At 42.4% G+C, this 15326-nt stretch overlaps 1 protein-coding gene across 2 annotated transcripts in view; it reads right to left on the bottom strand.

The window, feature by feature from the left end:
• Positions 1 to 15326, bottom strand: part of acaca (acetyl-CoA carboxylase alpha) — a 222738-nt gene that overhangs the window by 144695 nt on the left and 62717 nt on the right. For both annotated transcript variants that reach the window (XM_078422758.1, XM_078422759.1), the window contains exons 24-27: positions 8735 to 8859; positions 5418 to 5531; positions 2666 to 2779; positions 1388 to 1477 (exon numbers count right to left, since the gene is read on the bottom strand). In XM_078422758.1, the coding sequence (XP_078278884.1) occupies positions 1388 to 1477; positions 2666 to 2779; positions 5418 to 5531; positions 8735 to 8859 (443 nt within the window). The remainder of the gene's footprint in view (positions 1 to 1387; positions 1478 to 2665; positions 2780 to 5417; positions 5532 to 8734; positions 8860 to 15326) is intronic.

Genomic DNA, 15326 nt, shown 5'->3' with positions numbered 1-15326 from the left:
TTAATTTCTTTTCCGCTCTAGAACTTCTGTTCCCATTCTTCCGAGAGTCTTTTGCAATATCTCCTGTATTCCCTTTTACCTCATCTTCATATTCACAATTTGTTAACCCCTCCCCCCCACTACTTAGTTTAAAGCCACAGGTGTCACACTAGCAAACCTGCCTGCCAGAATGTTTGTCCCCCTGCTGTTAAGATGCAACCCGTCCCTTTTGTACAAGTCACCCCTATCCCAGAAGAGATCCCAGTGGTCCAGAAATCTAAATCCCTGCTCTCTGCACCAGTCCCTCAGCCATAAATTCATACCCTCTATCTCTCTGTTCCTGGCCTCACCAGCACGAGGTACCGGTAGCAGTCCAGAGATAACTACCTTCGACGTCCTACTTCTCAGCGTTTTTCCCAACTCTCTAAACTCCCGCTGTAGCACCTCCTTCCTCTTCCGCCCGACGTCATTCGTGCCCACGTGCACAACGACTTCAGGTTGATCGCCTTCCCTCGCTAGGATTTTCTGAAGCCGGTCTGTGATGTGTTGAACCCTGGCACCAGGGAGGCAACAGACCATCCTCAACAGACCATGCCTCTATATTAAATTCTATCAACTATTCCTCAGCCCACCTGCTCAATCGATCTAGCTCCTGCTGCAATTTTCACAATCATCTTCACTATCTACAAAACCATCCACTTTTGTACCATTTGCAAACTTGCTAATCTTGCCGTGTGTATTCTCATCCAAATCATTGATGTCGATGACAAACAGTAACAGGCCCAGCACCGAACCCTGAGGCACACCATTAGTCACAGGCCTCCAGTCTGAGAAGCAACCTTCCACCATCACCCTCTGCTTCCATCCATGCAGCCAATTTTCTCTCCATTCAGCTTCTCCTTGGGTCCGATGCAATCTAACCTTCCAGAGCAGCCTACCATGCAGAACCTTATCGGATACATCTGATTAGGCCCTGGAGACTTGTCTACCTTCATACACGATAGTACCTTATGCACCAAGCTCGTCTGATATCCGGTTTTATGGATTGATGGAAAGATATAGCACAGAAACAGGACCCTTGTTCACCGAGACCACTCCACCATAGATCGCCCTTTCGCACTAGTTCTACGTAATCACCCTTTTGCATCCGTTCCCTACACATCAGGGGCATTTTACAGAGGCCGATTAACCTACAAACCCGCACATCTTTGGGATGTGGGAGAAAACTCACCCCGTGGCAGGGAGAACATGCAATCTCCACACACAGACAGCACCCGAGGTCCAGATCAAACGCAGGTCTCCGGCAGCAGCTCGACCTGCTGCGCCACTGTGCCGCCCTTATGTGGACTAAGCATTTCTCTTTGAAAATGGAGACAAATCATCTACTGTCAAACTGTGCAAGACTAACCTCCAGCGCTGCCATTCTCACCACCTGGTTACTATGATAGAAGAAATTGGGAAGAACATCAAAGATGGACGTCTCTGACAGGATCAGCTTCTGCAACCAGCAAAATACAAAAAAGTTTCAATAATCTTAGTCATGGCAATACCACCCACGATTTTAAAATATTTCTTAAATAGTTACATATTATGTCAAAATAATTTCAAATTAAAACAATTATTCCATCTCATTTTTAAAGAGCATTGAAATCCTCACATTGTCCTGGCCAACATTAATTAGAACACATTATCTGGTAATATGGCATTGTTACTTGAGATTAACTTCCAAACACAAACAAGCCATCATTTTTCCAGGTAATCATACTTCAATAAAGCGCTCTGGAACCTATGAGTTGGTGAAAACTGGCACCAGTGTATGGATGCAATTAATTTTGCTCTATTTCTAAAATAAAATGTCTTACCTTGCAGACTGTTAATCCTTAGTGGGGGGGGGGGGAATATGAAGGAACATGAGAAATTGCTTGGCTTTTCAGAAAATGCACACTAAACATACTGAGTATTTTTTGATTTGACGAATTTAAAACAAAGCATTCACTGTTCAAATAGCGAAGGAAGATGACTCGCATTAAAAGGAGATCACCAAATATGTTCAGCGAACACATTCAGTAATAATTTGATCATCGTTCACAAGACATAAATCAAGCCCCTTTTTAAACATACAAATCCTGTTTTTATTTTAAATTCAAATATATTTATTTATCTTTTTATTTTTAATACGTATTACTGAAAATCCAATTCAAATATTCCAAAGTAGTTAGGTTAGGTTTTGTTTATTATTGTTATTTTTAGTTATGCCCTTCTGCCCACCGTAGATAGACACAAAATGCTGGAGTAACTCAGCGGGACAGGCAGCACCTCTGGAGAGGAGGAATGGATGACGTTTTGGGTCGAGACCCTTCTTCTGTCTGCATGATGTGTAGATGGAATCGATAGTGGGGAGTCTGGTGTGTGTGATGGACCAGCCTACACGCACATCCCTTGGCAATTTCTTCCTGTCTTGGGGACAATTAATGGTTGGGAAAAGGGGCAGCCTACATGTGACCACAAACACCAATGCCATTTGACCAGAGTGTCTTTTTTTAATAACAGAAACAGGCGATGCAAACATGTTCCACTATAATCACATCCGGCAACAGCAACAGAGGGGACAGCAAGTCCACTTGGTCAGAAGCACAATCACGGTACAACTTTATCCAGTGGCAATGCAGGTAGCAGCTGCAATTACCTGAAGGTTCTCGATGCAGAACTGATGCCCATACATGTCAATGGCTGAGAGGAAGATGGACTCCACCTGATTGTGACGCAGCTCATAAGAGGGCAAGTGCGATGCAATCAGAACCTGTGAAGGGAAGCCACACAAAGGAAAGATGGATTATATGAAAGCCTTTTCAAATGAAACCTTACGTTCAGCCGAAATTAGAAACAAGGAACTACAGATGCTGGTTTGACACAAAAGGACACAAAGTGCTGGAGTAACATAGCGTCACTGGAGAACAAAGATAGCTGACGTTTCGGGTCAAGACCCTTCTTCGGGTTCAGCACTCCAGCACTTTGCGTCCTTCAGCTAAAATTAATTGCACAGATTCAAAAGAACCAATGTTATTTAACAATCTCTAACAATAACTGCATCAGGCAATTAAAAAGACTGAAAATTAACACAAGGAAAACCTGCACCAGTTTTAGATGCATTGTAAGAGGCCATGCTCATTTCACTCTCATGAAATGCCATTACAAGAGAGGTGGGCATCTGTTAGAATATAAATGAATGGTGAAGGACACATTTTATTTCCAAAACAAAGACATTTAGTCTATTACACTGGTTTAAAACCAGGAGTGTGCAAATCCGTGCAAAGAGTCAAGTGAAAGGACTTCCCATTCATATTAAATGACTTTTTATTTATTTAAGCGTGTGTCTTTGGTCATCTAAATACCTCCAACTTCTTCACCTTCAAGAAGTTAATCAAAACTCATCTCTGATTAAGGCTTTCATCTTCCTTTCCCAAATCTCGATGGGCCCGTGTATGTGTGATTATGCCTCCATAAAGCATTTGTGATACTTCTTCAGTTTACAAGCACTAAATAAAAGCAAGCTGTTGCATTCTGAAAATGACGTTCAAATCTCAAATTACAAAACTGATGGTAATGAATCAGGTGATTTGCAGGTGGCATTAAACTAAACTGAATAAGTTCACAACATTTTTGTCACAAATCCACCATACCTCTCCAATCTTGCCAAATAATTTGAGACACAAGAGACAGGAGATGTTGTAAAGTGGAGTATAACCAAACTACGGGAGGAACTCAGCAGTACAGGGCAGCATCCAGGGACGATCTGATGCAAGGTCTCGACTCAAACTGTCCAACAGCCCTTTGCTTCCACAGATGCTGCCTGATACGCTGAGTTCCTCCAGCGATGCGAATTTTGCCAAATACTTGGCTGAATGGTCTTGGAACAGGCCCCTCACTTTTGCAAACGACTGTTATTTAATCACCAAAAGATAACCGAGGAGAGGCATTCAATGTAATCCATGTTATCTCAAGTGCATCTAAACAACAAACACAGTATCCTGGCGATACATCATCTGTTCATTGCCTCTGCAGATGTTGCCTGGCCGGCTGAGTTCCTCCAGCACTTTGTCTACTCCTCACAATTCCAATATCTGTGATTTCCCGAGTCTCTGTTTTCAAAAGTAGTTCACTGGCTATACAGTACATTCGGTAGCTGTGAAAGGCAAGCGCATCCTCCTTTTTTGGTTAAGAACAAACCACAAAATGATGCTCTGCAGCAACACTCACATTTCCAGTGTATACAATGTACACATAGAACAGTACAGCACAGGAACAGGCCCTTTGGCCCGCCCTGCCTGTGCCGAACATGATGCCATATTAAACTAATTTTCTCTGCCTACACGTGACCCATCTCCCTCCATTCCCTGCATATTCCTGCATCTGTCTAAAAGTCTCAGAAACACCACTTTCATATTTACCTCCACCACCATCCCTAGCAACATATTCCTGGCACCCACCACCCCATGTAAAAAAACAACTGCACATTTCTATTAAACCTTGCCCCACAAACCTCCTTTAAACTTTGCACCTCTCATGCTATCATATCATATCATATCATATATCTACAGCCGGAAACAGGCCTTTTCGGCCCTCCAAGTCCGTGCCGCCCAGTGATCCCCGCACATTAACACTATCCTACACCCACTAGGGACAATTTTTACATTTATCCAGCCATTTAACCTACATACCTGTACGTCTTTGGAGTGTGGGAGGAAACCGAAGATCTCGGAGAAAACCCACGCAGGTCACGGGGAGAACGTACAAACTCCTTACAGTGCAGCACCCGTAGTCAGGATCGAACCTGTGTCTCCGGCGCTGCATTCGCTGTAAAGCAGCAACTCTACCGCTGCGCTACCGTGCCGCCCTATGCCCTCTAATCTTTGACATTTCCACCCTGGGATAAAAAGGTTCTGTCTCTCTACCCTATCTTGGTTCTTGGTCCTCCAAAATATTCCAAATGGAATTTAAACTGGAGGTGGATCTATGCCTCTCATAATTGTATACACTTCCATCGGGTGTCTTCTCCACCTCCAGTGTTCCAGAGAAAACACCCCATGTTTGTCCAACCTCTCCCTGTAGCTATAACCCTCTACCAACCTACAAGACTTCAACGCCGGACCAGGCGGACAAAGTTATCTTGAACTCAACGGCTGTGAAGGCGGATGAAGGCTGCAACAGATCTATCGGCTCCAATCGTTTTGGTTCCCTTGCCATTGGAATTAGTTGATTGATTTGTGAAGGACCGTGTGCTTCTTGGAGTGCAACATCGGGTACACGTTAAACAACCACACGCACAGGCATCTTCATTCCATGAGCAGCACAAAACCCTCTATTCCAGGCAGCATTCTGATACGTAAGATGGAATATTATCTCAAAAAAACACACAAAGTCGGATATTTCATCTGTACCTGCCGAGCTCGGAGGGCCACCTTTGCATTGGTGGTCTTGCTCAGTTGCGTTAACTCGGTTAGAATAGCAATCAGCTCGTCGGTCAGGGTAGGATCCCGTCCACACAACTGATCCTGAAGACAAACAAGAATTTAAAAAAATCAGAAATACAAATGCTTTAAAAAAAAAAAGAAATAAAAAAAGATTTAGCATGGAGAATTAACTGCAGTGGCTGTGGTCAAATAAACACAAATAAAATATAAGCATCAAATTAAGCAGTAATTCGGTTGTATTCATCACTGCCTCTTAAAGCATCTGCCCTTTATATAAAAATTTCCAAACAGTCGGCAATAAAACATATTATTTGTGTGGCATTATAATCACGATCTACTTTGTACCATACTGTAGAGGCATGCAGGCTATTTCTTATTTAAGACACTACAAGTGTATTTTCTCAGCAGGACAGTAAAGGTCAGTTTTAGCCCCGCATCTGATCGAAGGATCAGAGATGGGGCTGGAATATCTGCCAGTGTGCTCAGTGCTGGGATAATTAGATCGAATACCTGGACCCTGAAAAAATTACCGATTAGAACAAAGCACCAATATGGTCTGGCCAGGCTGACCCTGCGACTCCGACCCAGTGCCAGCACCAGGACAACGGGCTTTCATGGCCACGTTAAGACTCAACATTTTTAACTACTATGGACTTGAATCATATAAAATGGCATGAGAAACGTGGCGACTTGCCTCAGTGTAATCTACTATTCCTACATGACCGAGATGAGAGTTTTTTTTCACACAGAGTGGTGAATCTGTGGAATTCTCTGCCACAGAAGGTAGTTGAGGCCAGTTCATTAGCTATATTTAAGAGGGAGTTAGATGTGGCCCTTGTGGCTAAAGGGATCAGGGGGTATGGGGAGAAGGCAGGATACTGAGTTGGATGATCAGCCATGATCATATTGAATGGCGGTGCAGGCTCGAAGGGCCAAATGGCCTACTCCTGCACCTATTTTCTATGTTTCTATTCTTGTAGTTAAGACTGTGCCGATGTACAGTACGATTGTTACTGAACTATGCCAAAAAGAATTTCACTGAACCTAGTAGCAGTTTCTGACTTTAATGTCTGAATGCAAGTTTTAAAAGTCATTAAAGCCAGTCAGAGATTTTGACTGGCAAAGCTCCAACCAGTTTTCTGTCAAAGCCTATCTGGAGGTGGGGCCTCAAAAGAAGACTATCTAGGGTCACTTAGACTCGTGCAGCACAGAAACAGGCCCTTTAGCCAAACTTGTCCATGCCCCAACCAAGATGCCCCATCTAACCTAGTCCCCAGGTACAGTGGGCAGCACAGAGGCAAAGCGGTAGAGCTGTTGCCTCACAGCACCAGAGACCTGGACCTTGGATGTTGTCTGTGTTGAGTTCTAAATGGCCTACCCAGATTATGGGTCAAGTTTAAGAATAAGGGGTAGGCCATTTAGAACTGAGATGAGGAAAAACTTTTTCACCCAGAGTTGTGAATTAGTGGAATTAAGGGATATGGAGAGAAGGCAGGAACAGAGTACTGATTGTGGATGATCAGCCATGATCACATTGAATGGCGGTGATGGCTCGAAGGGTCAAATAGTCTACTCCTGCACCTATTGTCTGTGTATCTACGTATTTGTAAGGCAGAAATTGACATACTTGATTGGTAAGGGTATCAAAGGTTATGGGAGAAGGCAAGAGAATGGGGTTGAGTGGGTGAGATAGATCAGCCTTGATTGAATGGCGGAGTAGACTCGATGTGCCGAATGGCCTACTTCTGCTGCTATGATTTATGAACTTATAAGTTTAAGAAAATCCTCTCCAGTGATTCTCAAAAACACAATGTAATAAAAAAGAATTGCAGATGCTGGTTTATACCAAAGAGACACAAAAGGGTCAGTCAGCATCTCTGGAGAAAATGGGTGGGAAAGGGTCCCGACCTGAAATGTCACCTCTCAAAAAACAGTTTTATCAGCACAAATGGTTAAACAATCACATAAACACTTTTTATTGAGAGACAAATAGTGGATGATGATTGACTGCGTGCCTTCCAATCTCATGCAAATAACTTCTGAAAATCTATCACTTGCCAGGCCTTGTCCCGCCCCCACATCTTTTCCAGCTTTCTCCCTCCCCCATACTAGATTCAGTCTGAAAAAGGGTCCTGACACGAAATGTCATCTGATCAACTCCCTCCACAGATACTGCCTGATCTGCTGAGTTCCTCCAGCATGTTGTGTTTTGTTCAAGAGTCTAGCATCTAAAAGTTTCCTCGTGACTCTGTCCTGAAGCCAATTTCCTTCCGCATTGCAAGATGTTTGGTTGCCAAGATGACAGCACAGATGGGAAATGTTCCGTACAGGTATGTTTCATTTAAAAAAAATGGCATCTCTCTAAAGTCCTGTCAAAATGTGAAACTTATTGGGAAGTTTTGGTGGGGGGGGGGGGGGGGGGGGGGGGGAGATAATGCTGTGACCGACTGTGACTGCTGTAAAACAATGCTTAGGCTCAAACTTACACAATGGGAAAAGCAGATAGATGTCTTAAAATTAAAGATCAAACTCGTAATGAGAAAGGTGTCGAAGAACTGCAAGAGAATAAAGCAACATTGCACTGATTCCCTAATGACCGGGAGCAAAAGATTTATGAATATACCTGCCTCCTTGTTTTTGTAAAGCCAAATATTTGTACATTAAAATTCATATATTATTGTTTTTTCTAATTTAAAAATGCAATGAAAAGGCATTTAATGAAGTGACCTTAATAAAATTCAGTGACCAACATCACCTGGGCCTTCCATACATGTAACAAAGAAAATAAAATCCACTTTATTTGATAAATCACACTCTAATTATTTTTCCAGGAGCTCAGAGAAAAGCTCTTTTATTATCAACGTGCAAGTTTTCTTTTTTTTGTTGTCCTTTTTAAAATGCCAGCAGTAGAGTCGGGCACAGTCTGCCCTCGCACAATGTCAGTGAACAAAGCAGGCTCCCCACTCTTTGAAAAGGACCAGCACCTCCACCATGCCCCCATGTAATTACACACTTCAATGACTGGACTCTGAAGAAAATTGAAGGCCTGCAAAGAGAACAGCTGCGGTTTCGCTCTCCATCAGCGCGGCGTGATTACATGAGAAATGAACAGCCCGGCTCAAAGCTACTTCAGAAATCTCAAAGGAAATACTGCTTTGTGTTAGAATAATGAGATTCTTATGGGCAAGCATTACTTAAAATCACATGAAATACTATACGGACCTATCGCTCGAGATTAGCACACTGGAAGCTGGAATTTGTGGCCACAACAAAGCTCAACTTACAATAAGCATTGTAACAAGAAGGTTCTTCTTAGTGACTTGGGCGTGAGAGAAGATGTAGTTCAGGACTGTAGTCATGTCTGCTTTATGGTCTTCTCGGAGAATAAAGACACACTTCTCATAATGCCCTGGAGGTTAAAAAAGATATTAAAGATAAGTATCACCCACTAGAACCAGCACGGCTATCTTTTCAGACACTACACTTTTTTCTGAGAGACATCTTTTAAACTTTCTTTCTGCTCTCTCATTTTACTTCACTCAAGTCTCTTCAGAAGAATTCCAATGTCGTGAATATCTTTATAATGTGAATTCATCAACACTGGTATATTTAAAAGGACTTTGGAACAACCTTCAGCCAACAAAATAAAAACACATTTCATGCAAATTATATTTTTCTGTCAAAATATTTTTTCGTGCAAATTACCCAAATTCGATCAGAACATCAAATAAAAATCTAAAACTATGCAAAGCAAAACCCCAAGCAGGCAATATATAATTTAAACCATAATCCTAAAATGTATAGTTATCAAGATAGCATTCTTGGCTCATTGAGAATTACGTACATTAAGTAAGGGGTGGCTCGGTGGTGTAGAGTTGCTGTCTTAGAGCTCCAGAGACACGGGTTCAATCCTAAGTACGGGTGCTGTCTGTACGGAGTTTGTATGTTCTACCTGTGACCGCGTGGGTTTTCCCCAGGTGCTTGTTTCCTCCCACACTCCAAGGATGCACAGATTTGTAGGTTCAATGGCTACGGTAAAAGTTGTACATTGTCCCTAGTGTGTAGGATAGTTCTAGTGTACGGGGAACGCTGGCTGGCATAGACTCGGTGGGCCGAAGGGCCCGTGTCCGTGCTGTATCTCTAAACTAAACTATATTTACATCCATCCCGTCTCCCACAAATCCATAAATAATTCATTGTTTATTTGAAATGTGGCTGCTATTTTGAATTGGCCTCTCCTTATCCATCTTAGATATTCATACAAGGTCCAGACCTGGCTCTCCTCTGCACCATACTTGCCTCTCCTCAGGTCATGACATCATTGCACCACATGGCCTACCAGTCTAAACACTCCTTTCTTAGAATAAAGTCAGAGCGTCATACAGCATGGAAACCGGCCCTTTGGCCAAACTCATCCATGCCCACTAAACTGCCCCATCTTCGCTAGTCCCATCTGCCCGCGTTAGGCCGATATTTCTTCGATGCCATAAGGCAGCAACTCTACCGCCTTATCATTGTACGGCCCTATGAATGTTGACACAAGCAACTTCAGAGGCTTTGATTGGTTGATTAATACACCATGGAAACAGGCCTTTCAGCCCACTGAGTCCATGCAAACCACAGATCACCTGTCCACAATAGTTCTACGTTATCCCACTGTCGCGAGTTACACACTGGTTTACAAAAACTGTGCGTGAATTGTACCTTTATTCAGCTACAAGTGGGGGCCTGTGTTTAAGTGGCACATTCACCTAAAACTATGTTTAATTAGTTAGTTTATTGTCACATGTACCAGTGAAAAGCTTTAGTTGCGTGCTGACCAGTCAGCGAAAATACACGATTACAGTTGAGCCGTCCACAGTACTGTGCATGCTATAGGGAATAACGATTAGTGCAAGAATAAATCCAGTAAAGTCCAATTAAAGACAGTTTGAGGGTCTCCAGTGAAGTAGATGGTAACTCAGGACCGCTCTCTCGTTGCTAACTGGATGGTTGTTGTCTTGGGAAGAAACTGTCCCTGAATGTGGAGGTGTGCTTTTTCACACTTCTCTACCTCTTGCCTGAGGGGAGAGGGTTAGATGAGGAAGTGAGCGGGATCGTCCTTGATTATGCTGGTGGTCTTTTATTACAAGCATTTTGGGACAGTAAGTGTTTAGTTGCTGCTTTGCAAGTATTTTCCCCACTTAGGCCATTGTCTTTCCATTTTCCAATGCAGCCTCCAAAAAGAAACTGGACTTTCTATTAAAGTACTTGCACGGCTTTGGAACATGATTCATTGACAGAGACAAACAGCCGGGTAGGATTTGGCAATATGTTGAGTATAGGAAGCTTTTCACACAGCCTTATTTGATCACATGCACAGGCAGGAAGCACATCCACATATTGTACTGATAAGAAGATGTGGAACAACAATCTAATAGTAAATAGCTCTCCAACCAAATGTGGAACTCAAGGGAGTTTTTGTTTTCGGACAATAAATATCTTAGTCACAGTCCACTGAAGGTTTCAACTGATAATGTCCTCCACCATTAACCAGAGGCGAATATTTGGTCAACCAGTAAACCCGCAGATTAAAGTGCAGGAATACAGTAAGAGTTGGTCAAACTGGATAGAAGAAAGTTAAATCAAAACCACTACCATCAAATCATGGCACTTCACAAAAGTTTAACTCCAACACATACAAAAGTCAACGGTAGACACAAAAAGCTGGAGTAACTCAGCAGGTCAGGCAGCATCTCTGGAGAGAAAGAATAGGTGATGTTTCGGGTCGAGACCCTTCTTCAGACCTGAAACGTCACCCATTCCTTCTCTCCAGAGATGCTGCTTGACCTGCTGAGTTACTCCAGGTTTTTGTGTCTACCTTCGATTTAAACCAGCATCTGCAGTTTTTTTCCCCTACATACAAAAGTCATACCATTGGGCAGAAGTGACTGTTCAGCTCATCACATCCGTCAGTATTTTCCCCATGTGGGTACTAACACCATACCAAAGAAAGATCCTGACCAAAACATGTCCTCCAGAAATGCTGCCTGACCTGCTGTGTTACTCCAGCACTGTGTGTTTCTTTGTAAACTAGCATCTGCATCCTTGTGCCTTCTTAATCCCATACTGCGGCAGGCCTTCCAATATTTTTGTTTCAAACACTGGAACTGGGTAACTGAAACTCTTCATGATCTGGAGAATTGGCTCCCTCCTGTGGACGGTCACACAACTTCACATTTCCACAGAACCACGCAAAATGCTGGAGTAACTCCGGGACTGGCAGCATCTCCGGAGACAAGGAATGGGTGACGTTACTCCATGCATAGATAAGGATGCGTAAGGTGTGAAAATGTGACAAAGGGGATGGAGATCAAGGTAAATGTAGAATAGATCATTGTTAGCTGGGAGAAGGTAACAACAAAGCAGAGATAGAATGCATTTATTCACAAAATACTGGAGTAACTCAGCAGGTCAGGCAGCATCTCGGGAGTGAAGGAATGGGTCACGTTTCGGGTCCCGAAACATCACCCATTCCTTCTCTCCTCAGATGCTGCCTGACCTGCTGAGTTACTCCAGCATTTTGTGAATAAATACCTTCGATTTGTACCAGCTTCTGCAGTTATTTTCTTATACTAGAGATAGAATGCAGTCGGAGACAATCAGACTGGTCAGAGAATTGGGAAGGGGGAGGGATGGGGAGAGAGAGGGAAAGCAAGGGTTACTTGAAGTTAGATATGTCAATATTCACACCGCTGGGGTGTAAGCTGCTCAAGCGACATATGAGGTGCTGTGCTGTCCCTCCAATTTGTGCTGGGCCTCACTCTGACAATGGAGGAGGCCCAGGACACAAAGGTCAATGTGGGAATGGGAGGGGGAGTTAAAGTGTTTAGCAGCTGGGAGATCGGGTAGGTTTAGGCGGACTGAGCGGAGGTGTAAATTTCTATACTTCACTAATGCAAGTGGTTAGGAAAAAAGACAAAGAGATCAACTTTAGTGAGAAGAATACATTCAGCACTTAGTAGGAGTTGCAGGAGCAAGATTTCTGCTCCAATTCCAGATTCAAAATGCCATTTCCCATCCTCCTAATTCAAACATGTCCATTTATCTTATGGGAAATCCTCATCATTTGAGACTTCTCTCGACACTTTCAAACATAAAAGTTGTTGAAGTTATCAAAATCTATCATGTGCCGTATCAGTGTTCTGTGTTGGGTATGTCAACAATGCTCTCTTGAACTTCTACAGATGTGGAGAGCATACTACATGACCTAGTTCAAGACCTAGTTCGACAACTCAAACACCCAGGAATGAAGGAGATCAGAGAGTGGTAGGTACTGCCTGGTCCAATAACAGCTACTGGCATCCCCAGCATCGACGGGATCCATAGGAGATGCTGGTTCATATTAGTTGCCTAACTAATATAATCAGACCCACATCACCCTGGCCACGCTATCATTTCACTCTAGCCATCAGGAGGAAGTTACAGGAGGCTAAAAAAAAACCATGACTGCCAGGTTCAAGAACAGCTTCTTCCCAAAAACCATCTTGAACACTACACAATACTAACCTCAGCTGTGAACGTCTAGGCACTGTCTTTAGTTGCACTAAGGACTACATGTTTCCTGCACTTGTATTGTGGTTATTAATTTATTGAATCTAGTTCGTGATAGGATGGTTCATTGCTACGTGTTGTAACAGGGAAGCGGTCAAGGTGTTGATAATTAATGAACAATTGTACAATTGGCCATTTGAATCTTCTGAAGGGAAGCACAGAATCCCCGAGTTTGTATGTCAAGACACTAGCACAAGTATAATTATCGTGTTAAAAAGCCAGAAATGTTCATAACCAACGATTGGTCTGTGTAGGGCTAAGTAATCTCATTCATGGCATTCATAGAACACAACTGGTCTCAGGAGAAGTGGATAATCTATTGCATGAATCTTTTTCCAATGAGTGGACAACGCTCGCTCAGGCCAGGCTCTGCAGCATTTCACGGATGAATGGCCCATCGATGATTGAGTACAAAAAGCATTCATCTTGGGAATACACCAAAGAGCTTTAGCAAAATATAAAAAAATACAATCAAGCCAGATTACCCACCCCTAGACTGAGACTGAAGAAAATAAACACAATATTATTCCCCAGGTGGAAATAACAAAGACTAGAGGGCATAGCTTTAAGGTGAGGGGGGTAAGTTTAGAGGAGATGTGCAGGGCCAGCTATTTTGTAAATACTGAGGGCGGTGGATGTCTGGAAGATGATGCCAGAGTTGGTGGTGGAAACAGATATGATAGTGGCGTTTAAAAGGCTTTTAGATAGGCACATGGATATGTAGGGAATTGAGAGATATGGATCATATGCAGAGGAGATTAGTTTATCCAGGCATCAGGTTCGGCATCGACATCGTGGGCTATTCCTGAGTTGTACTGTTTGGTGCACTATGTTTTATGTCTGAAACTGTATATGTGGATTTCCCAAAAAACATTTAAGAGATCCAATGTGAATATTAAGACAGTACTCTAATGTCTTTTATAAATAAAGTCAAAATATGCTTTGCATAACTCTTTGACAGCCTCCTTAAATCTTTCACCAAAAGGCTAAAGAATAAATTCAATATTAAACTCGTACCAACAGGATGCTGAGCCAACACATGGTATCCTTTCTCTGCGAGTACTATTGCTGAAATATCGGATTTTTGTAACGTTGAACTCTTTTCAACTGCTTGGCTGCCATAGCAATTTTAACATCACTCAAATGATCTAACTAATGACACATCAAATCTGTCTCATACAACTGGTAGACCACAAATTGAGATCTACACCACAGACCCTCAGAACACAGCCTGAATGACAATGAGCCAGCTGAAAACCTGGTTGGAGAGAAGCGATATTTGCAGATCTTGCTAATTATCAAATAATTTTATACACTTACAGACTGAGAGGCCTGAAGACTCAGTGAAAATGATTTTGAAAAACATATGACTGGCAGCAAAAATGCAATGAAGGGTGCACTGAATTTAGATATATTACCGATTCTAACGCTACCCCTTAATTTTGAGACAGCGACACATGATTGATTCTACACATTTCCAAAAAGGGGACATTCTGCATCTAAATTGTCAAGCCTTTTAAGAATTTTTGTACATTTCAATGAGATCACTTCTTATTTTTCTAAACTCAAGAGTACTGGCTGAGCATGCTTAAACTCTCTTCATTTGACAAATCCACTGTCCCAAGAACCAACCTGAGGGACCTTAGTTGCACGCTTACATTTATAATAATATCCTTCCTTAGGTAGGATGACCAAAAGTGTAGATATATTCCAAATGTGTTTCTCATCAGGATGCAATATAAATAGACCAAAGATTCCTAATGCTGTAACCAACGCACCATTTGCTTTTCTAAATGCTTGCTGAAGCTGACTGTTGACAATTAGTGGTTTGTATGCAAGGACACCCTAGTCCCACCGAACATCACAACCTTTCAAATCTCTCTCCATTCGAAAGATAGGCTGCCTTATCATTTTTCAACAAGAGGAAAAGCAATGAACAAACTTGGTCCCACAAACAGATGTTACAACCACTCAATAGTTTCCTGTTGATAGTGGGAAGAGTAGAGCATATTTAATGCTTTTAATTCATAAAGGTTTAGAATTAATGCTGTGCTATACAGAGATCCCTTGGGTATACAGGTTACTGAGCATGCCTATGACATAAATAGAATAATTTTGATTGAGTTGGGATCCCCAGATTAGGGCACCCTTATTACAAATTAAAATAATTCAAAGGTTTCTGGATATTTCTCATCGCCCATGCCTTCTCTGCAGTATTTCTGTAGCTTGGACAATTCCCCGATACTTGTGAAAACAAGACTCAATCTGAAGAAGGGTGACGAC

Source organism: Rhinoraja longicauda, chromosome 26 (genome assembly GCF_053455715.1).
Source record: "Rhinoraja longicauda isolate Sanriku21f chromosome 26, sRhiLon1.1, whole genome shotgun sequence".
Classification (NCBI taxonomy): domain Eukaryota; kingdom Metazoa; phylum Chordata; class Chondrichthyes; order Rajiformes; family Arhynchobatidae; genus Rhinoraja; species Rhinoraja longicauda.
The sequence above is the reverse complement of the archived record's forward strand: the minus strand, read 5'-3'. Positions and strand labels throughout refer to the sequence as shown.